The sequence below is a fragment of the Gymnoscopelus microlampas genome (genome assembly GCF_963454915.1).
Source record: "Gymnoscopelus microlampas genome assembly, chromosome: 18".
Classification (NCBI taxonomy): domain Eukaryota; kingdom Metazoa; phylum Chordata; class Actinopteri; order Myctophiformes; family Myctophidae; genus Gymnoscopelus; species Gymnoscopelus microlampas.
Genome location: NC_139955.1, coordinates 10,247,234 through 10,270,004, shown reverse-complemented (window position 1 = coordinate 10,270,004; position 22,771 = coordinate 10,247,234). Strand labels below are relative to the sequence as shown.

Genomic DNA, 22,771 nt, shown 5'->3' with positions numbered 1-22,771 from the left:
TATTTACAATTGTCAGTACTTTTACTTCTACTCCACTATCTCAGAGGCACTCCACTACAATTATTTGAAAACGTGAGTTACTAGTTAGCCTACTTTGTAGATTTTGATTATTATTACGAAACATGCAGTAACCACTGTTCAGCCCTATATACATTTCGTCAATTTGAAAATTGCAGATCTACAAGCTCACAATGCGTCATGATGCGATGTGAGCTTGTAGATCTGCTATTTTCAAAAATATTTTTATACATTTGAAAACTTGTGAAATGGGACATTCTGCATAATGAGTAGCCTACTTTTGGTGCATTAAGTACATTTTGATACCAATCCTTTCATATTAATTATAGTATTTCTACATTGCATTATTGATACTTTTACCTAAGTAAAAAACTGTGAATACTTTTCACACCACTGCCAGTATTTACATTTTACATTGCTTGTAAACCCAGGTTGGCTGGGCATGTTTTAGTGCATGACTTGGCACAAATAAATGACCTTACCTTACATTACCTCTCTCTCGCACGCGCGCGCGCGCGCACACACACACACACACACACACACACACACACACACACACACACACACACACACACACACACACACACACACACACACACACACACACACACACACACACACACACACACACACACACACACACACACACACACACACACACACACCACGTAACACCACTAATCTCTCTGTCGCAATGGCGCGCACGCACACATGCACACGCCCCAGATTGACACACTGACCTACTTTCTTCTCAGTGAGTGCACGAAGTGGTCTGTGTTCAGTGTTGCCAGATTTTGTGAGAGAAATAAGCAACCAGGTCTAGAAAAACAAGCCCAAAGTTCATTATGAGCAGCACTTTAAACTTATATACTGTAGTGTATACATTGAAAATAGCCGATCTACAAGCTCACAACACGTCGCGTGAGCTTGTAGATCTGCTATTTTCAAAAAATCTTGAAATAAAAGGTGGAATATTTGGAATATTCTTTGGAACATATAACAACACAAATCTGGTACGGTAGACGGGGCTTCCTGGCATTTTCAGATGGGGTTTAGGGAGGGACAACATGAAAATATATGAGAACCACTGGTTAAAATACATTTAAAAACAATTGTGAAGCAAGCCCAAATAAACAACTACACTTTAGAAACAAGCCTAATTAAGCAACTACACTTTAGACACAAGCCCAATTAAGCAACTCCACTTTAGAAACAAGCCCAAATAAGCAACTACACTAGAAACAAGCCCAATTAAACAACTACATTTTAAAAACAAGCCCAAATAAACAACTTCACTTTGGAAACAAGCCCAAATAATCAACTACACTTTAGAAACGAGCCCAAATAAAATAGCAAACAACCAATATTTACAAGCAACGTCACAGAAAAATAAGCCCAAAGTCGCTTATAATAAGCGGACATGGCAACACTTTCTGTGTTCATACAGCATAAACACACAGTCAGCCAGTACACAACAATACTCTGCTACAGCAGGTAGGTCCTGACAAATGTACTGTTTTACCTGCTGCATACATTATACATGACATATAGGCTGCAAAGTGTTTATAATGGGATGGATGGGTCTTTGTCTCCAGTTTTTCATCAGGCTAATCTTGAGTGATGTATGTGCAACAACCTGGACGGAACGTTGACGTATTGTTAGTCAGTCAAGTAAGTACTGTTTCTTCCTAAATAAAAACTAGAGATAGAGTGTAGCCTGTCCTGTTTTTTTTGTGTGTGCGATGTGGAGTCAAAAGTAGCCCTGGCTGATACATGACTGTCATATATTATATATATATATATATATATATATATATATTATGTCTTACCAAATAAAGTACATCAATCAATCAATTCATAATCATATATTATATAAATGTTATATATTATATGACAGTCATGGATGAATTTCAACTTAGTGTTTGCACTTTCTCCCTTTTTGGCCCATACATCTACATAAACGTTCATATTTCAAATATAAAGTGCTTATCTCATGGCCACGGATGTTACAATTATGTTCGGGTCCTCAGGAAGTACCCGTATCTTCCGTATTGTACAATAAAAAGCATTTTAATCCGATCGGTGGCCATTTTCTATATATTTTTTTTCCACATTCTTTCAACTACGCGACCCGATAGGTTGGGAGGTGTATTACACTCTGATACATTATAACTCTATGAAAAAATGGCCACCGATCGGATTAAAATGATTTTTATTGAACAATACGGGAGATACGGGTATTTATGAGGGCCCGTACATAATTGTAACATCCGTGGCCATGAGGTAAGCACTTTATATTTGAAATGTGAACGTTTATGTAGATGTACGCACCAAAAGGGGAGAAAGTGCAAACACCAGGTTGAAGTTCATCCATGACGGTCATGACAGATGACCCCGTCTTGGATCCATGGCTAAGTCAAAAGCAGCATTAGGCTACTCAGTAGCCTAATGTTGCTTTTGACTTCCTTTTACAACCTGGTTTAGTGTCTGTAAAATACACGTTTGCAATACCACTATGGTTATAGCCTATTATTGGCATAGCAGTAAGTGATACAGTACAAATAAATAGTATTCGTTTTTTTTTTTTTTTTAAATCAAGGGCTTTTTAATGCATTGCATTTAGGAGGAGGAGTCCCATCTTACTTAACCTTCAGCTAGGGGACAGTGATACATTTATATATTCTTTTGTTAAAAAGTGACAACAAACCCAAAATGACATCACTATATAATTATGAAGTCTTTATACATTAGTTATGAAAAGTGCTCACAGATGTGTGATTTTTGTACTATTATTGTGGTGTAACAGATCATTTGGCACTTGTGTTACCTGTCTCTTCTTCAGACTGGACTGTCTAAATCTTAACTCTCATAATATTAAATACATTTTACATATCATGCACTGCTGAGGCAACAATGTTACGTTGTTTTGGGTTTTAAAGTTTTTTGTCAAAACGCTAAAGCTCTATATTCTGATAGTTTGCTATAGAGTGTTTGTTCAGTAACAGGCGTCTCCCTGTCTCTTCAGCTATTTAGTAAACAGAAAATACATTTTCAGGTGGGTCAGCAATTTCATCCAATCAGGAAAGAGAACCAATTCATCAGCTTACATTTTATGATGTTCCAGTGCCAATTTTCTTTTACTTCATCACATCCAATTTCACTTGTTTATCCTGACCTGTATGATTTGATACAATTGGTCACCTGACAAGAACATTTATTTTCTGTTTACTATAGAGCTGGAGAGACGGGGAAACCCCTGTTATTGAATAAAACACACTTTAACAAACAGATATCACGCTGCCTTAAAAAAAAAGCAAAAAACATTATTGACAGTCTCACTGCTCTGCTTTCTTTCAGAATGAAGCGAGGATTGATGAATGTCAAATCAACGTGTCGAACATTCCCCACACCTGAGGAGGGCGGTGCCAAGAGAAATAAGACCAGTGTTTCCACTTCAGGCTTCCAGGGCAGATACATGGAGGACTGGGGGAACCTGCCTCATCACGTGGTCCTGCAGATCTTCCAGCATCTGTCCCTGGTGGACCGGGCGCAGGCCTCATCTGTATGCCGAGACTGGAATGAGGTCTCCCACTGCCCCGACCTGTGGAGGAGGTTCGAGTTTGAGCTGAACCAGCCGGCCACGTCGTACCTGCCCTCCACGCACCCTGACCTCATCCAACAGATCATTAAGAGACACGGGCATCACCTGCAGTTTGTCAACTTCAAGGTGAAAACCTCTCTCTTTGGGCTGGGCAATATGTGGATATCATATTATATCGATAATGTGGATATTATATTATATAATGTGATATGAGACTGTAACGTTTGAATACAAATTTAGAAAGTATTTGAAAAATGAAGGGCACAAGGCAGAGGTGTCAGAAGCTGGCCGTCAGTAGAGCTGTCATAAACCATGTGGGATCTGCTTTCAGACCATCTGTCGTTAACATGACGCAGCAACTCTCTGTCTGAGCTAATGGGTTTAACACATCGAGAGTCCCGTCCCAGAATCTCTGCCCAAGATTCTTAAACCTCCTTCTTTGCTTAATTCCTGTTTCATTTTTTTCTTTTGATTCCCAAAACGATGAAATCTAAATGTAAACAGGTGGACAGCTGTACGGAGTCTGCGGAGGCTGCGTGCGACATCCTCTCTCAGCTGGTGAACTGCACCATTCAAACCCTGGGGCTCATCTCAACAGCTCGGCCTAGCTTCATGGACATGTGCCAGGTATACACTCATAGGCACGCACGCACTCACATATTATTAGAATGTACGCAGGCGTGCACATTTTTAACTCTTTTATAGTCCTATTTACAGCATATTAAGAGTAATAGTCATATCTAACTAATGTGACTAATCCAACTCTGTTGTGAATGTAGTAGACCCTCGATGGTCCTAAGTAAGTAACCTTATGTGGTCCATAGGGCAGAAGCCTACTGTATCTCATGTTTCTGTAGCGTGAGGTGCCTTGATGTACACCCCCTGGACATGACACTAGTATGTCGCAGGGACTTACCTCCAATCCAACCCTTGGTGCTGAATGCCAAGCAGGGAGGCATTATAGTCTTTGGTATGACCCAGCCGGGGGATTGAACCCTGACCTCCTAATCTCAGGGCGCAACACTCAAACCACAAGGCCACAGAGCTGGTGGGGTCCTAAGACTATTCCTTTATTATGGGGGATGAATGTTAGCAAGCAGCGAGCTTAGAGAACAAGATGACACCAGGCAGTATCTCACACGAAAAGTTCTGAAGTTTATCAAACATATAGAGGTTCAAATCCACCATAGTGCATCTGGATTGGCCCGAGCATCTACAGTACAGTAGATGAACACCACCGGCCGTGTTTGAGGGAGGGAACCCGGGGGAGGGGCACCTGTCAGCGGGGGGTGTTGAATGGGAGGATGGAGGCATTAGGTCCTCCTGGTAGAGGCTCCTCACTGGCACCTGAGCGAGTGGGGCAACACAGAAATGTGAGGGGAGGGTTAACAGGCTCTGTGCATGACTGTGGTTCCCTTTTTCCAGAAGGTGGCATTCCTGTTCCCTGTTCTGGGTCAGTTTCTCATTCTTCATAGCTTTTATTTGATTGGCTCAGCAGGAGTAAGGTGGTGTCGTTCATTTGTAGTTCCGATCTGCCACTGAGCCAATCAAATGAAGGTATGTGAAACTAACTCGGACTAACTCGGACGACTAAATCTGGAGTCAAAAGTGGGTTAAAAATAATTGACTACTCTGAAGTTTTCTTTCTGTCTCTCTCTCAGTCACACTTTGCGTCTGCGTTGATGGTGGTGTTTGTCAACTCCAAGTCGCTGTCCTCTATTAAGATAGAGGACACGCCGGTAGATGACCCGTCTCTCAAGGTGCTGGTGGCCAACAACAGTGACACCCTGAAGCTACTGAAGATGAACAGCTGTCCTTATGTGTCCCCCGCAGGTCAGTGGATCAAAAAGAGGATGGTTACTTTATATCAAATAATGCATTTCAAGGTTTAACACTTCATCATACGATGAGTAGTGAAAATGGCTGATCTACAAGCTCATAATGTTGCGTTGTGATGTGCTATATTTCCCTATTCATTAAAACATTAAAATATTTAAATGTAATTATATTAAATGATGAATTATATTTTGGCATCCTCAAAGTGTGGATAATGGATAAAAAGAATAGCAAAATAGTTATACAAAACCCTGGTGTCTTATTTCATTCCGTTTGAGAGCCATGTTAACAAAATTGTTCAGACATGTTTTTATCATCTCAGGATTCAGGAATATATCCAGAATCGGATACATTTGGAATTTTAAAGACACTGAAATCATCATCTATTCTGCTAAATGGTATTTTAATGGGTGTGAGGACAGAGGGTGTCATTTACAATTTATACATTTAGCAGATGCCCTTATCCAGAACGACTTACAAGTCCGTGATCAGAATAAGCAAAGCAATAATCAAGGTAATAAAATAGAGTGTATTACATGTCTTGGTCAGTCACTAGCATCAATCGAAAGAGAAGGATGGCAAGCAGGTGTATAGAGAGAGTGCTAATAAGGGGTAAGGTGTAGTCTGAAGGATTCTGAATTGGGAGTTTCTGTTAATTGGGAATTTCTGTTACTGTTGTAGTATTGCTTGCCCAACCTCACTGGGTGTGCTGCTTGCTGTGCTTAAATCAAAGTCACTTTGCACCATTGAGCCCGATTTGTCTTTCTCTACTGGCATATTGTGTGTGTGTGTGTGTGTGTGTGTGTGTGTGTGTGTGTGTGTGTGTGTGTGTGTGTGTGTGTGTGTGTGTGTGTGTGTTAAATATGAATGGTAAACAGCGCATTATATAGAGCCTTTCTCCAAAGCCCTTTACAATGTGCATTACATTCACCTATTCACACACACACACACACACACACACACACACACACACACACACACACACACACACACACACACACACACACACACACACACACACACACACACACACACACACACACACACACACACACACACACACACACACACACACACACACACCAACAGTGGAGGAAACCATGCAAGGCACCAACCTGATGATAAGGAGCAGTTAGGGGTTCAGTGTCTTGCTCAAGGACTCTTCGACAAAAATGTCTGTGAGAGTGTGTGCACACGTGTGTGTGCGCGTGTGTGGCCTTGAGCCCAGATACAGCATGCTACAATAGACAATTGGAAACACCTAACGCCAATTAAATTCAACCCTGGCACTGCTCCCATGAGTCACTCCCCCGGTCTCCACGTACAGCAGTGTTAATTGAATAAGAGTTCACAAAAATGCTAATAAACAGCTCACAGTACATTTTGGCAAAAGTGAAGAATTGGCTTCCTCACTCACTGCATATGCCAATGGTCAATGCACATGTGCAAGTTCAGATCGAGGAGTGAAACAGTATAGGATAGTAGGATTTATAGTAGGAAGTAGGATTATACTGTAGTAGGAGAGTAGGATTATATAGTAAATATCTATGTATTAATACAAGTAGTGTCCAAAGCGAGGTATGATTTACGATAGGCTACATTAGATCCAATAGACCCATGGTTCTCAAAGTGGGGTCCGGGGACCCCCAGGGGTCCTTGAGCGAGTTCCAGGGGGTACCCAGATAAATGTTGGATAGTTAGTAACCAAATGGATCCTTATGTTGCTGTAACTCTGAGAGTGTACAAATGGAACCAAATGGACCCTTACGGGTCCATTTGGTTCCATTTGTACACTCTCAGAGTTATGGTGGTCTGTGGTCTAATGCAGGGGTTCCCAAAGTGGGGTCCAGGGACCCCCTGGGCCCTACATACATCAGCTATTTAAAAAACATCTTGATATTCTTTGAAAACGTTTGAATATTATTTTAAATTTTTTACACCACATCTGAAAATCTTTTCAGATGGGGGTCCACGGCCAAATCCGCATTCATTTAGGGGTACTTGACCTGAAAAAGTTTGAGAACCACTGCAATAGACTGTCACTGTCAGGAGGAAACCTTGTATATCCAAAAACGTTACTTTTCAGGAAATGGGGAAAAACAAACAATCTGGTTCTTGTTGCTCAGGCATCCTGTGTGTGGCAGACCAGTGCCACGGGCTGAGGGAGTTGGCGTTGAACTACCACCTGCTGAGCGATGACCTGCTGCTCGCCCTGTCGTCTGAGAAGCACGTTCACTTGGAGCATCTCCGCATCGACGTGGTGAGCGAGAGCAACGAACACGCACCCTTCCGTCCCATCCAGAGGAGCAGCTGGCAGGCCCTCATTCAACATTCACCCAAGGTCAGTGGTGGAGAGTGACTAAGTACATTTACTGTACTCATGTATTCTATATAATTTTGGGACACTTTTACTTTACTTGAGTATCTCCATTTTTAGATCATTTATACTTCTACTCCAGTACATCTCAGCGGCAAATATTGTACTTTTTACTCCACTACAATTTACTTTGCAGATTTAGATTATTATTACAGAACATACTTTAACCAATTAAGCCCTATTTTATAGTTTTGCTATTCTAAAATGGCAGATCTAAAATCTCACAACACATAGCATAAATGCTTTGTGAGCTTGTAGATCTGCTATTTGGAAAAGTTTTTGACAAATGTTTGAAAACGTTCTTGTGAAATCTTGTGAAATGGGACATGTAGCATAATCAGTACTTTTTCTTTTGATACTTGATGCCAATACGTTTTGTACTTTTACTCAAGTAAAACTTTGAATCCAGGAGTTTTACTTTACAGAGTATTTCTACATTCAGAATCAGGGTCATATTTTTTGTGGTATTGCTACTTTTGCTTAAGCAAGAAAATCTTCTTCCACCACTGCCCATAAAAGGTCAACATCGTCATGTACTTCTACATCTACGAGGAGGAGTTTGAGCCCTTCTTCCGCGAGGAGACCCCTGTCACCCACCTGTACTTCGGCCGGGCGGTCAGCAAGGAGATGCTGGGCCGCGTGGGGCTGAACTGCCCTCGCCTGGTGGAGCTGGTGGTCTGCGCCAACGGCCTGGAGCCCCTGGACGAGGAGCTGATCCAGATCGGCCGGCGGTGCGGGAGCCTGACCGCCATCGGGCTAGGCGAGTGCGAGGTGACCTGCAGCGGCTTCGTGGAGTTTGTGAAGATGTGCGGGGGAAGGCTGACACAGCTGTCCATCATGGAGGAGGTGCTGATCCCGGATAACACGTACAACAACATGGAGCAGATCCACAGCGAGGTGTCCAAGCATCTCGGACGCGCCTGGTTCCCCGACATGATGCCCACCTGGTAGACTGATGTACTGCGACAGGTCTCATGTACAGTAGGACCACTTTATGAGACAAATCAGGACCAAACGTTTACAGACAGACTTGGTTAAGTTGTTAACCACTTAAACCCTATGTACTTTATTAACTGGGGTACCCCAGGGGTCTATACTAGGCACTCCCTTTGATGAAAATATCACATCTACAAGTTGCGACACATTGTGAGCTGGTAGATCTTACATTTATGCCAAATGTTCTCCTGTTTTTTTGGCTATTATAAGATGCCCAGAATAGGGATGCTAGATATAAGGACATACTTTCAAAAGATTCTTAACCACTAAGCCACTATTTTATACTTTGCATAAAAATATGCAGTACATAGTGTAAATAATGATGGCAATTCACTTCCCCACCGAGATCTTTCCTGCCGGTGTGAGGAATTGAACCGGGAACCTTTAGGTCACAAACGTGCTGCTCTAACCTTTAGGCTGATTTTATTCGGTTTCAATTGTCTTTTAAAATTCACTGAACTGTCTTAGTGATGACATTTTGGACTACGATGTTTTACTGTTCACTTTTAGCACTATGTCAAATCAGTGAGCTTACAGGTCACTGCAGACTCTTCACGACAAATAAGAACATGATTGTGTGCTATCAGCTCCTTTTTGATGAATTCTGATGAATGAACACAGCCATGCAAAATCAAGTTGTTGGTTGCTGATAGGACTGTACTATATGTAAAATAATAATATTTTTTTGTTACATAAGCTTCAGTCTATATTCTTTTAATCTCTCAAGAACAGATTCCGACCTGCGGTGGAATCTGTCGGAGCGGTTCGTCCTAACCAGTGCGCATTGGCTAAAAGTGGGCGTGCCTTCAGATCAGGAAGTGGGCCGCGCTTTACCCAATCAAATGTAGTGGGCGGGATTCACGTGTCCATCCACCATGATCCACCCTCCCCCCCTCGAAACTAGCCGAAACTAATTTAACAATAGCGTCCTCGGAGCGGACAAAACCACGGAAAGATATTCACATTTTAAATTACTCTTTCATCATAGAAACAAGTGGGCTTATAACCAAAACCATCCATGTTCTCTGGGAGAAGTGGTGTTAGTGTTCCGTGTAGAAATATTGTTAGTGGGAATGAAAACATGGTCGCACCAACCGGAAGTGATGCGCTATAGGCAGACATGAAACCGGTGTTTCCCTGCGCTCTAGTCTAACATTATACTCCTGCCAGACTCCACAGAATATCAGAAAAGCAGAGGTCGCTGTTTTTCATTTTCTGTGGGGTCTGGCTACGCGAGACTAATATTCTTTAGACTTGAGGTTTCTTTAGTTTTTCTGTACAGTATGTATGTATTGTATAGTATGTTTGTATGCATGTATTATATGTAAATGGATTTTCTTTTCTCTTTTTTTGGTTGGAGACACTTTTTATTGCTGGCTCAAATTAAATCATAAATTAATAAAACAAAATAAGAAAAACAATTATATTAATATTACTCTGTTCAAAGGGGAGGCCTTATTGACCAATATCTAATATTTAGATGATTATAACAATGTTTCACTTAATGGAATGATGCAATGCGAGAGTGCGGTCTAGCCGACACCAACTGGGGACCCCAGTAAAATGTATATTCATAGTCAATGTTGCCTTCTCTATGGGCTCCCACATCCATTGTACAATTGATTATTATGTTTATGTGCTCTTTTAATGAATTCCCCATACAGTGGGTTTGTATTGTTCAATGACATTGTCATAATTGACCTCTGTGCTGCTCACCATCTGACCACTAGAGAGCAGCATTGTTTCAAAATGAAGGCATGTGACTTGTTATATAAACACTTGTATAAAGAGTTATCTCAGACAGGTGGATTCAGCTCCTTCACATTTTTATTTAATAAATAAAGGCAGCTGTCTTTACATTTTAATAGACTTGTCTCTTCTCAATTTCGTGATGTTGCAGTTTTATCTGGGTCATAGTAATAGGAGATAATGTTCAGTAGGGTCTGTTGAAATATATCAACAGCAGTGTCACCTTTTGAATATTGATCAGTGTGGAACTTTTGAAAAACGCGCAAAACAAACAAATACATGCTGTATTTTCAGGCCCAGCCTTAATAAACACTAAATCGCCATTTTCCTCCTCTCTGACACCATCATATGTAACTGCTCTAAATATAGACAAACGGGATGAAAATATCAAAGCATGTTGTGCCATCTGCAAACCACAAGTGCATCGATGGGATGCAAATGAAGCAATGCATCATGTGGGACGATACATCCATTGAGCAATGTTACGTTCGGGTTTGTCGGTGAGGGGAATATTTTAAATGTCCGTGAGCCATTTTGTTCTGGAAAAGCCTTTTTTTTTTCTTTTTCTTTTTTTGGAAGGGCGGGTAGCGTGACTGATTGGGTTACCAGTGTGCACTCAAAACCCATCAGGAAAGTAACAGGCTTATGTGTTCACTTTGGAAGCTTGTTACAAGGAGAGAGTGTGGGGGGGGGGTTCTCCTCAAGCATTCCATTACAAAATGAACTCATCACCGTAGCTGATGATTTGTCACAACACAGACAGAGGAAGAATTTTGTTATTGAAAACAGCTTTGTTTCCAGATTGTTTTTATGTAACACCCCACCCCAACCGCCTACTCTCTCCAAAAATGTAAAACACTATTTTACACTGAGACATATCCAGATATGAACCAGTTCAAAACTCCTTTAACAACCTCAACATTGTCTTGAATAAATTAACCATGAAACCCTCTTTTTTTCCATCCTACACACCAAATCTCTTCGCTGAAAATAGCCGATCTACAAGCTCACAACGTGTCACGTTGCGACTCGTTGTGAACTTATAGATTGGATATTTTCGTCTAGCGCTCGCCCTCAGAATGGGGACGTTAAGGATCCTGTGGTTACCGCCCTGCTAGTGTAGCATGCTGCCACTGTGGCTCCTTGTCCACCAAGGAGGGCAAACAGACCCCTGACAACTCGAGGAGGCTGTAACAGGGTGGCGTGTTTCTGATGTCCCACAATGATGACATCATCAGGTCATGAAGTGGGGGTCTTCTTCGTCTTGGTCCAGGGTGGGAGAGGGAGAGGGTGGACGGGACAGCCTGGAGCGCGCCACCTCCCCCATCTGCCTGAGGTTCCTCCACTCCTTCATCCCGGGCTGTTTGACGGAGGTCTCCAGGCGGTCCAGATGACGCGCCTGCAGCAGGGGGGAGGGGGCCAGCGTGTTCCTCACCACGTGGAACATGTACCTGGGGGGGAGAGAGGGTGGGGGGGTGTTGGCGGTGGTGGTGGGAAAGTAGGCCAGTGGAAAATATGCGTCTCTTTGATGTAAAACCAGAGCATTGTGAGCTCTTCTGCACAGAGAGGAACAGTGAGCCTCCTGCTCACTCAGCCCTGACCTTCACTATTAACATTATCCGGTTAGAAATCTGCCTACAAGATCTAGATTACGTTAAAACGACACCCTCTTAAGGGTCTTTAAGGGACTCTGCTGCGACCATTGCCAGGCAAGATTTCTGAACGTTTTTTTATCTACAGTAGCAACCATCAGACCGCTGAACAAACCCTATGCACCTTTGACTTAATTGAACTGTGTTTTATATGAATGCTTCTTTAATCTACATGACACTGATTTTAAACCTGTTCCTATACTCTTATTTTCATGTGCCCCTGCATCTAGGAGCCACTTAACAGTCAGATCTGCAGCTTTTTATTGTATGTTTTCTATAGGCGTTTAGTTTTTTATTGTTGCTTTATGTCATTAACTACATTGTAATTTCAGCATCTTATATTGTTTTATGTTGTTTGAAACGTTCATAATGCTGCTGCTATCCTTGGACAGGGCTCCCTTGAAAAGGAGATCTTATATCTCAACAGAATTGGTAAATAAAGGTCAAATAAAAAAATAAAAAACACCACTTCACTCTTTCACAGCGGTCGGCTTTACGTCTGACACGCGCGTGCGCGCGCGCGCGCGCGCACGCACACGCACACACACACACACACACACACACACACACACACACACACACACACACACACAGATTGGGTTTTAGAGGGGGAATCACACAATCTGGGCCTGCAGATGGTACCTGGGCAGCAGCGCCACCACGGTGGTGATCACGCACACCAGGTAGAAGACGGGCTCCGCCATCTGCTGCTGGAGGATCCAGTAGGGGTTGGACGGAGGGTTACAGGTAACGCAGATGGCGCCGTAGGCCAGGGTCACGGCGAAGTAGACCCCCACGCTGCCCACCATGACGACCCAGTGGACCAGCGTCTGGCAGCCAATAACACGCACCGCCAACAAACATTAATACTCATCATCATCACTATACCGTTCATATCAGCAAATCATTCAACACACTCAATGATGAAGAAAAAACAAGCACACATTCATATATTGGGCTGAAACATTTGATGTTTTCTTTGTGAATCAATGCCCTACTTTGTCGTATGATAGTGTTGGGGAAAATTATTCTGTGGGTTTTATAAACATTGAACCAATTAAAAAGTATTAACAAGAGCTTGTGAGTGACTAAATAATAACTACATTGGATCCATTGAACAGAGATTCATTTGCCGTAAAGTATAGGTTTTGGGCAGTGGTGGAAAGTACATGTACTCAAGTACTGTACTTAAGTACAATTTTGAGGTATTTGTACTTTACTTGAGTATTTCCAATTTCCAATACTTTTACTTCTACACCACTACATCTCAGAGCCCTATATCCATTTTGGCCATTTGAAAAGAGCAGATCTACAAGCTCACAATGCGTCGGGATGCGACACATTGTGAGCTTGTAGATCTGCTATTTTCAAAAGATTTTTTATACATTTTGAACATTTTGTGAAATGGGACATTCTCCACAATGAGCACTTTTACTTTTTGTACTTTAAGTACATTTTACCAATACTTTGTACTTTTACATTGCAGTATTTATACTTTTACCTAAGTAAAGAATATTAGTACTTTTACCACCACTGGTTTTGGACATAGTATACGGTCAAGGTTTTATACGATAAAGGATGTATTCTGTTTATTAAACTTACCATTTATTTTGATTATAATTAATTTTTTACAATTTATTTATTTTTGCAAAGTAATATTCAGAATTATGAGAATGGACATACTGTTTTCTGTATTTTATTTGTGAAGTTATTACATAACTTAATAAAGGCATCTACATGACACAGAATTAAATAAAACGATGTTTTAGTATTATTCAAATCTATATTATGCACATGGATGCCTTTATTGTTTCCTCGACTCGTATGGCGTTTATTTACGACGCTTGTCTGTGGCAGCTGTAAAGCTGTTAGTCTCTCCCTCTGGGATGAATAAATCTAATCTGGTGTCGATCCTCAACTTACCCAAGACTTGATCTCAATAGAGAGATGCAGCAGGATGGTAAACAAAGACGCTGTGTTCATTGGCGTTCCGAAGGTATAAATGTCAACGTCAGAATCTTGGTAAGTCTGAAGGAAGAAGACAATGTGTCATTAAAACGAACAAACAAACAACAAACAAACAAAAACACCAAATAAGTGTTAAATAGCTCAATATTCTGATATTAATAATTTATAATAATGAATAATTGTTATATAGTAGAGTGTTTGTTCAGTAACTGGGGTCTCCCTGTCTCCCCAGCTCAGAAAATACATTTTCAGATAGGGACACCTTCATCCAATCAGGAGAGAGAACTCATACAGGATAAACACGTGAAACTGGAAATGAAGAAACCAAAAAAATGAGCGGACAACAATGGAATTGGAACTGAAATTGGAATTGAAGCTGATAAATGGGTTCTCTCGCCTGATTGGAAGAAATTGGTGACCCACCAGAAAATGTATTTGCTGTTCATTAAAGAGATGAAGAGACAGAGAGACCCCTGTTACCAGGCCTGGAAATTCATCATTTTAGGGGCAAGGCCACTTAACCTTTGGTGTTGTAAATCTTTGGTGCAAAAAGGCAAAATGCGTGAAACTGGAAATGAAGAAACCAAAAAAATGAGCGGACAACAATGGAATTGGAACTGAAATTGGAATTGAAGCTGATAAATGGGTTCTCTCGCCTGATTGGAAGAAATTGGTGACCCACCAGAAAATGTATTTGCTGTTCATTAAAGAGATGAAGAGACAGAGAGACCCCTGTTACCAGGCCTGGAAATTCATCATTTTAGGGGCAAGGCCACTTAACCTTTGGTGTTGTAAATCTTTGGTGCAAAAAGGCAAAATGCCAGGAAGGCCAGCAAAATAAACAATGATTTTAAATCATTCATTATTTCACCCCTGAAATAATGAATTTAATTTAGCATAGCATCAATAAAATAAAGAATAAAAAGCTGTTTATTTCAAACACACAAAAAAAAACATTTTTGTTTTAACCAAAGAATATCACGGCACCTTTAAAGCATACAGTATACTGTACTTATATGACCAGAATCCCCAAGGGCTCTACACTAAATAATAAAAACACGAACTAACTAAAATAGCATTATATACAAGCTCGCAATGTCATGTAATAAAAAAAAGCAAATGGTTGACAACAAAGCAGAAGTTTTGAATGTACTTTTCTACAATCTAGAATCAGATTCTGTCTTACCAAGTATGGAATGAAGAAACACACTAGACTTTGATAGAAGGCATCTAGGATGGCAAACCAGAATGTTGAAAACTTGTATTCCTAGACACACGCACACACAGAGACCCACATAAATACACACACACAGTGTAAATTCTATCTTAGACACATTTCAAAAATCAAAAGAGAACTGTTCGCTGTAGATTGCACATTGGTGTGCCACCAAGCTACCAGGCTAGGAATAAAGGACTGCCACTGACCCCTGGGCCCTGTCCAGTTCTGTAGAGCTCAGGAACGCCCAGCAGCATCTCAGCAGAAACATCTCTGTCCATCATCCCAAACATGATGGGCGGGGCCGACGTGAAGAAGAGGTTGAAGAAGATCAGCAGCCAGTAGTCTATCATGGTGGTCCCCGAGAAGCCACAGAAGAACTGATACCAGAAAAGCAGGTTCACATACGCCTGCAAGAGGACATACAACATACTCTAACTATTTAGGCAGGATAAAAAAACATTACACTGTGTATGATCATCAGAGATGATCATACACAGTGTAATGTTTTTTACATCTTTATAGCTGTATAAAAGTGAATTGATTTATTTGTAAAAAAAAACAACAACACTGACCACATTCTTATAGAAGAAATAAATGATCATGTTTGCCAGTCTAGTGTGGCACCAGTGACCATGGACCAACAGAAGCTTCTTCAGGTGTTTGAAGCGGGAGATGGCAAAGTCGCTCGCCATTACGGCCTGCAAGAAACAAACACATGACCGTTTGTAAAGATTGTTGGTCTGTGCGCAATAAAGGAGAGATTATATACACAGACAGACAGACAGACAGACAGACAGACACACAGACCTGCATCCCCTCCTGACCAGATATCCCAATGCCCACATCAGCTGCCTGGATCATGTTGACATCATTAGCGCCGTCACCTGAAGTCACAGGGTCAATGTGGGGTTAAAAGCAGACAATTACACACAGAACATAGTACCAATACTACAGAAAAAGAATACAGTTTCACACCTACCGACAGCAAGTGTCATGACCTTGAGTTTCTCCCTGACGACCTTGACAACGTGACTCTTCTGTAAGGGCGTCACTCTGCAGCAGAGGACGGAGCGGCAGCGTCGAGCCACGTCCACAAACCTGTCCTGCAGGTCAGACTCCAGAGCCATGGACAGGCTGCGTCCGTCTATCACCAGAGCCATGCAGGGGTCCAGGCCCACGTTCCTGGGGTCGTCCTCATAGCGTCTCACCTCCTCCACAATGCAGTCCAGGCTGGATGCACACATGAGCTGAAAAAACAACGCCCGAGTATTTTTTATGATCTCTTGCAGGGTTATAGCATTATATTATATTCATGAAACATTTTAACAACTCTGAAAAGTCTTCTCTTATGGGGGTCCCTGGCACTAAATCCTTTCAGATGGAGGTCCAAAAGCATATTAATGTGGGGGTCCTTGACATGAAAAAGTTTATATGGCCACCATTATCAACCTGATTTGTGTTTGCTGGATTCAAGATTATTTTAATCCTGAACACAGCTGAGCTAACGTCTTGGAGACCAACGGTATAGCCTCTAAAAAGTAATTAAGGGTAGTAGGCTTGTTTTTAATTTAGAGTTGACTAACTCTAGTTTAGAGTTAGTCAATTATTTGTCACCCTTTTCTCCCAACTGGGTTCATATATCAAGCCGGAGGCACCACGGAGGATTCAAACCCGAGCGCCACTAGGTTGTAGTTTTAAAATTCACACATTTAACTCAAGTCACATCACTGGAGTAAACCTTTCAGCTGCGTTTATGGGCTCAGTTCTGTTGCTGATAATGGAACTTAAAGACAACAAATATAGAGAGATAATGATGAGAAATTTGATCATGTCCCAACAGAATTTTATTGTTAAAGATAGTTGTAAGATAATGTACCGGGGTCTTGTCGTGTATGAAACCACTTCCATGATCAAAAACCAAGCTTGTAATTAACACAACACAATTAACAAAAAATCCACAAGCAGACAATGAATCAAAATGCCATACATACCTGTACTGTCAAAGGATATACAGTTACAAAAAGACGGATAGAGTGCAGGATGGAATGACAAATGATGGCATTGTCTGCTGAATTCACATATTCCAGTGTGCCCATTCTGGCCAATGCATGTCACAGTGTCATGTTTATGATGACAGCTCTCTCTGAGCCTCAGGGAAAGTGTGCCAAAAAATGTTTTTAATCTAAACTGGGTCATATCATCAATTGCTGGCAAGACTTTATTATTAGGTACAGTGGGTGGGATAGGATGGGCCAGTATATTCAGGACAATAATTAGTCAATGTCTTATGATGGTACAAAGTGGTCCATTTCATATACAGTACATCATAGATACATTCTCTTGTTCAGAAGAGAACGGTTGGGAATGGTTAGCACCACACAGGTGGTGCTAACCATTCCCAACTACTGTATATTGGACCATTAACTAAATCTCAAAGCATGAGGTATGGGGGGGGCATGGGGGAGACGGTCGGGGTGCAACAGTTAATCAAACTAATTGATTTAGTCGATTATAAAGTATTGACTTATATAAATAATAAATGGATGTACCGAAAATAGCAATCATTATGACTCATTTTGAAGAATTCACCTTGTGAAAAGGGACATTCTGCATAAAGAGTACTTTACTAGTATTTTGATGGCAATAAGATGGCAATTTTACTCAAGTAAAAGATTATGTGTTTTACTTTTACTTAGGTAAAAGAAAAATATGAGTAGCCTACTTCTTCCACCACTGATTAAGAGACAGGCCGGGTGGTTCTTCTGAAGTGTCCGGTTCTCCTCCTGACTGTCAGCTCATCTTTAATGACCAGTCAAGACCACACGGCCCGTCTCTTGACATCTTATCTCTCTGAGGTGGAAATGTGAAGATTTGACCTTTAGCTCAAACGTAAATGTGCTTAAAAACACTGCATGGAAGGAGACAGTCTCATGGTGAAACATCTCCTGAAACTTTGGTGCTTGGACAATACATGGCTAAATGGAAAGTTTAATTAAAAAAATAAAAAAATCCTAGGTCTAAGGCAGTGGTTCTCAAAGTGGGGTCCTGGGACCCCCATGGGTCCTTGAGGGGGTTCCAGGGGGTCCCCAGGAAAAATGAGGAACAGTATAACCATTTAAGCCCTATTTTATACAGTATTTAATCATAAATCGTGAAAATAGCAGATCTACAAGCTCAGAACGCCTACCTTGTCCTTGCAGTTCATGTTAATGACCAGGTCTTCCTCGTGCAGCAGTCTGCAGGTGTAGGCCACGTTGACAGCTGTCTCTGGCTTGTCACCCGTCAGCACCCACACTTGGACCCCTGCCTCCCGGAGTGCCTCAATGGTGTCGGGGACGCTGTCCTGCAGACGGTCCTCGATGCCCGTGGCCCCTATAGAGAACAAAAGTATCCAAAGAAGAGGTTCTAGTTCAGCTAATCTGAATACAAAGCTAAGGTTAAGAGCATACCTTAACCTCTTAAACCCCCTTCACCTACAAATCTGGACTCGAGTTGGCTCAGTCTTTTCATCTTCACCAAATCACTTAGCATAGTTAACTTCAAATTCAACTTTATTGTGCATGCGTGTGTGTGTGTGTGTGTGTGTGTGTGTATGCGTGCGTGTGTGTGTGTGTGTGTGTGTATACGTGTGCGTGTGTCTGTGTGTGTCCGTGTGTGTGTGTATACTGTACGTGTGTGCGCGTGTGTGTGTCTGTGTGTCCCTGTGTGTGTCTGTGTCCGTGTCCGTGTCCGCGTGTGTGTGTGTGTGTGTGTGTGTGTGTGTGTGTGTGTGTGTGTGTGTGTGTGTGTGTGTGTGTGTGTGTGTGTGGCTGATGTGCGTTACCTAACAGGGTGAGGTTTGTCTCTAGATGGACGGAGGACTCCATGATGAGTTGTTCTCTGTCATCCATGGCAGCAGACGCGCTTTGTCTGATGGTTAACCAGTCATTATATGTCCCCTCACTCATCACCTGCAACACACAATCCGTAATTAATGGTTAATGCTGCAATCCAAAACCCATTTTTTATTAATAAAACATTATTTTAGCCAATATACCAGTATGTCTACATGCAGTTAGGTGGGCTGGAGTACTATACTGTGTACAGAATCAAAAGCTGTAAAAGTAGAAGCATATTGTAATAACGTCAGAAACAGAAACTGTATAGTATGTATTAAAGCTGCACTATGTAACTTTCCTCTTCTACCCCGGATTTGAACCCGGTTTCCTGCGTAAGTGCTGACATTTTTACCATGGAGCTAATAGAGCCTGCCTGCTTGCTCAGGGGATAAATGTAATCTTTTAATCCTGTGTCTAGGTGAGACATGACCTTTGACACCATCTAATATATATGTCCCAATAGAAGAGCAGGGAGACAAAATACAACCACCCCAATTGTTTAAGTTACCATTGTAAGTTGCCATACTCTACCATAGCATACAGATTGGACAAAATTACATTTTATTCATGAAAAGAAAGTTACATAGTGCCGCTTTAACTTAACTAGTGTTGGGGGACTTGGGGAAGACACTTGTGACAAAAAATACTGTTTGGAGAAGTTGTCAAAAAAAAAACACATTTACTGTATGTTGAATACTTTTTCAGTGAGAATTTATATCCATATGCATGCACCTTCTTTGCAAAGCAGAGGGTCCGCAGCCCCTCCTTAGCGTAGCAGTCCAGATGTTTCTGAGTATTTGCTGCTATGGTCTGCATCTGCTTGCCTTTAAGGTGCTCTGGAAAATGATATGACAACATAGAGTAGTACTGAGCCGTTGCGGGTCCATTTGAATCCATTTTACGGTACTTTTACTGTGTATGAGATTGCAAAGCAGCAACTCTTATTTATGTATCTGCTAAAGTAATTTCTGTTCTGTAAAGCACCTTGAGCTACATATGAAACACCGTATACAAATAACACACCATGTCTGTTAGCTACAGCTACACATACCTGCATCAGTGGTGGAAAAAGTACTCACATATTTTACTTAAGTAAAAGTATCAATACTGCAATGTAGAAACAAGTAAAAGTCCGGAATTCAAAATTTACTTGAGTAAAAGTACAAAAGTAATGGTATCAAAATGTACTTAAAGTACCAGAAGTAAAACTACTCATTCTACAAGCTCACAACGCGTCACATCGCGACACGTTGTGAGCTTGTAGGTCTGCTATTTTCAAATGGCCGAAATGTATATGGCTGAAGTGGTTAATGTATGTTTTGTAATAATAATCAAAATCTACAAAGTAACTAGTAACTAAAATTTTCAAATGATTGTAGTGGAGTAAAAGTACAAAATTTGGATCCGAGATGTAGTGGAGTAGAAAGTATTGGAAATTGGAAATAGTCAAGCAAAGTACAAATACCTCAAAAGTGTACTTAAGTACAGTACTTGAGTAAATGTACTTAGTTACTTTACACCACTGACCTGCATATGGTGTGCCAAGCCGTTCCATGATGGCAAAATCTGCCCCTTTTGTGTAGAGAACTATTTCTGTGGTCACTGGGTTTCTCACCAGGATCGACATCCTCTTCCGGTTGGAGTCAAAGGTCAAGGTGTCCAGCACCTCAAACTTCACTTCCTCCCCGTGTGGCAGCCTAACGGTGACGCTGTTGGGGGTCCTGGCCAGGAGGGTGAACCCGTAGGCTTTGGCCGCGTACACCAGCGCCGCTTCGTCCGGACTCTCCGCCTCATAGCACAGCTTGTCCATGTCGACCACAGGCTCGCCGGTTTGGGTACGGGGAGCACTTTTCGTTTGGACGCCCGTCATGTCGAGACCTTCGGGCTCATCCGCTTTAGCAGGGACATCTTCCTCTTCCATAGGCGAGCATTCAGAAAGAGTTCGGCTCCTCCGAGGCGCGCGTTGCCAAGAGGCCATCTTTTGGCGGAGGGAGCTGGCCGTCCTCGCCAGGCTCGACAAAGTGTCCAATGGGTTCCTTGACAGAGAGGGGCTTTGGCGCCCACTCAGCTGGGTAATTAAAGAAGGAGAAAGGAATTAATAGGCTGCCGCTTGTTGTTTTTATTCTTTATTTTTTTTGCATTCGTCCCATAAGGTTCCACTTTGATAACTTCACTGCCATTTCAACAAAGAGGCTTAAATGGAGAGATTCTGGGCCCTCTCCACGAAGCACAGGATGCATGCGTTCCACCAAAAGGAACAACTTGTTCCCTTTGCTTTGGAACCTTCCATTACAATCCACCATCTTGTCCCATTTGAACGTGAAACAGACGAGTCACGAACAACGGGTAATCAAATTAATAAGGGTGACCCGACTCCCCCAGCACTCACCCCTCACTGTGTGGTTAATTTAGAAAAGAGACAAAGCCATTTCATCTGGGGCTTTAGAAGAGCAATTACAGAAATTAGCACTGACCACTGATGAGAGAGAGAGGCAACTTTTGGCTAACATTTCCAGCGAGCATGAAAAATCCAAGTCAAACTGAGAGGCCGATAAGTGGAATGCCAACTTAATTAATCTATTCTCCACCAGGAGATTCATGCATTTGGCCCTGCGTGCGTGCGTGCGTGCGTGCGTGCGTCTGTCCACAAATAATCTTGCATATTACAGGGCTGATCAGTGTCGTATTTCTTGTGCATGCTGTTAGTAGGCCAACAAACTCAATTCCTAAATGTTTTTCAAAGTCGTACAATGACAACTATGTCATTTTTGTGAACTAATACTGTATGCGTCCCATAAGGCTGCGGACTGGAAGCAGCACGGAAAAAAATAACGCTTCACCGGCGCGTTTCAATGTTGTAGCGCTCCTTTAGCAGCCGCTGCTTCAAAATTTCAGGGGTTTTTTTTTACGCCGTTTGGTGCCCCCCCCAAGGTTGGTGCCCTGTGCTTCAGCACCTCAAGCCTGTTGGATAAGCCACCACTGCATGTGTGTCCACTCCATTATTTTACCCATTGAGATCAGTAATCGCTTTTACAAGACAGACCTGGTCAAGGTAGCAGTGTGTGAATGTGTGCAGATAATCTTGGACAACACTTGACCGACCGATGTCAAACTTTGCACACACACTCTCAGTAGGCCAAGGAAGACACTTTACAGCCACTTTACATTTTGGGCAATAACTCTTGACCCATAGGTCATACAATCGCATTTTTTTGGGATTATAACGATTGCTATGTCTGTTTTTTTTTAAAAGCCTACCCTACTGTACACTGCTCACTGCCTTCAGTGGCCTCATGTTGAGGACTCGTTCAGCTATTGTGGGGCGGCGAAAACCTTTCAATTTGCAACCTTTAACTGACTGGGTGATACAACTGACACAAGGAATTAGCAATCATACATTGCAGATTTCAGAGACATTTGAATGACAGAAATCTGAGAGAAAGATGAAGAGTGGTAGACAATGAATGTGTAAGAGAG

General features: G+C 41.9%; 2 protein-coding genes across 3 annotated transcripts in view; one reads left to right on the top strand and one right to left on the bottom strand.

Annotated features, from left to right (window-relative positions):
• The first annotated feature begins 1,472 nt into the window (after window positions 1-1,472).
• On the top strand, window positions 1,473-8,788 carry fbxl3l (F-box and leucine-rich repeat protein 3, like). The gene is made up of 7 exons (XM_084085903.1): window positions 1,473-1,512; window positions 1,614-1,689; window positions 3,376-3,745; window positions 4,124-4,246; window positions 5,281-5,452; window positions 7,582-7,796; window positions 8,352-8,788. Exons 3-7 carry the CDS (start codon window positions 3,377-3,379, stop codon window positions 8,781-8,783), a joined length of 1,311 nt encoding a protein of 436 aa, XP_083942029.1. The 5' UTR covers window positions 1,473-1,512; window positions 1,614-1,689; window position 3,376; the 3' UTR covers window positions 8,784-8,788.
• Window positions 8,789-10,490: 1,702 nt separating this feature from the next.
• Window positions 10,491-22,771, bottom strand: part of atp10b (ATPase phospholipid transporting 10B) — a 31,554-nt gene continuing 19,273 nt past the window's right edge. For both annotated transcript variants that reach the window (XM_084041192.1, XM_084041193.1), the window contains exons 11-22: window positions 20,822-21,362; window positions 20,027-20,130; window positions 19,240-19,366; window positions 18,604-18,788; window positions 16,396-16,663; window positions 16,224-16,300; window positions 15,989-16,114; window positions 15,623-15,823; window positions 15,384-15,464; window positions 14,153-14,257; window positions 12,872-13,059; window positions 10,491-12,028 (exon numbers count right to left, since the gene is read on the bottom strand). In XM_084041192.1, coding sequence (XP_083897318.1) covers window positions 11,812-12,028; window positions 12,872-13,059; window positions 14,153-14,257; window positions 15,384-15,464; window positions 15,623-15,823; window positions 15,989-16,114; window positions 16,224-16,300; window positions 16,396-16,663; window positions 18,604-18,788; window positions 19,240-19,366; window positions 20,027-20,130; window positions 20,822-21,362 — 2,220 coding nt within the window. In that variant the 3' untranslated portion in view covers window positions 10,491-11,811. The remainder of the gene's footprint in view (window positions 12,029-12,871; window positions 13,060-14,152; window positions 14,258-15,383; window positions 15,465-15,622; window positions 15,824-15,988; window positions 16,115-16,223; window positions 16,301-16,395; window positions 16,664-18,603; window positions 18,789-19,239; window positions 19,367-20,026; window positions 20,131-20,821; window positions 21,363-22,771) is intronic.

Excerpts from the sequence above, each read along its gene's own strand:
- fbxl3l (XM_084085903.1), top strand. The coding sequence starts at position 3,377 with ATGAAGCGAGGATTGATGAATGTCAAATCAACGTGTCGAACATTCCCC. Across the intron at positions 3,746-4,123 it reads TGCAGTTTGTCAACTTCAAG|GTGGACAGCTGTACGGAGTC; the intron begins GTGAAAACCTCT and ends AAATGTAAACAG. Across the intron at positions 4,247-5,280 it reads GCTTCATGGACATGTGCCAG|TCACACTTTGCGTCTGCGTT; the intron begins GTATACACTCAT and ends TCTCTCTCTCAG.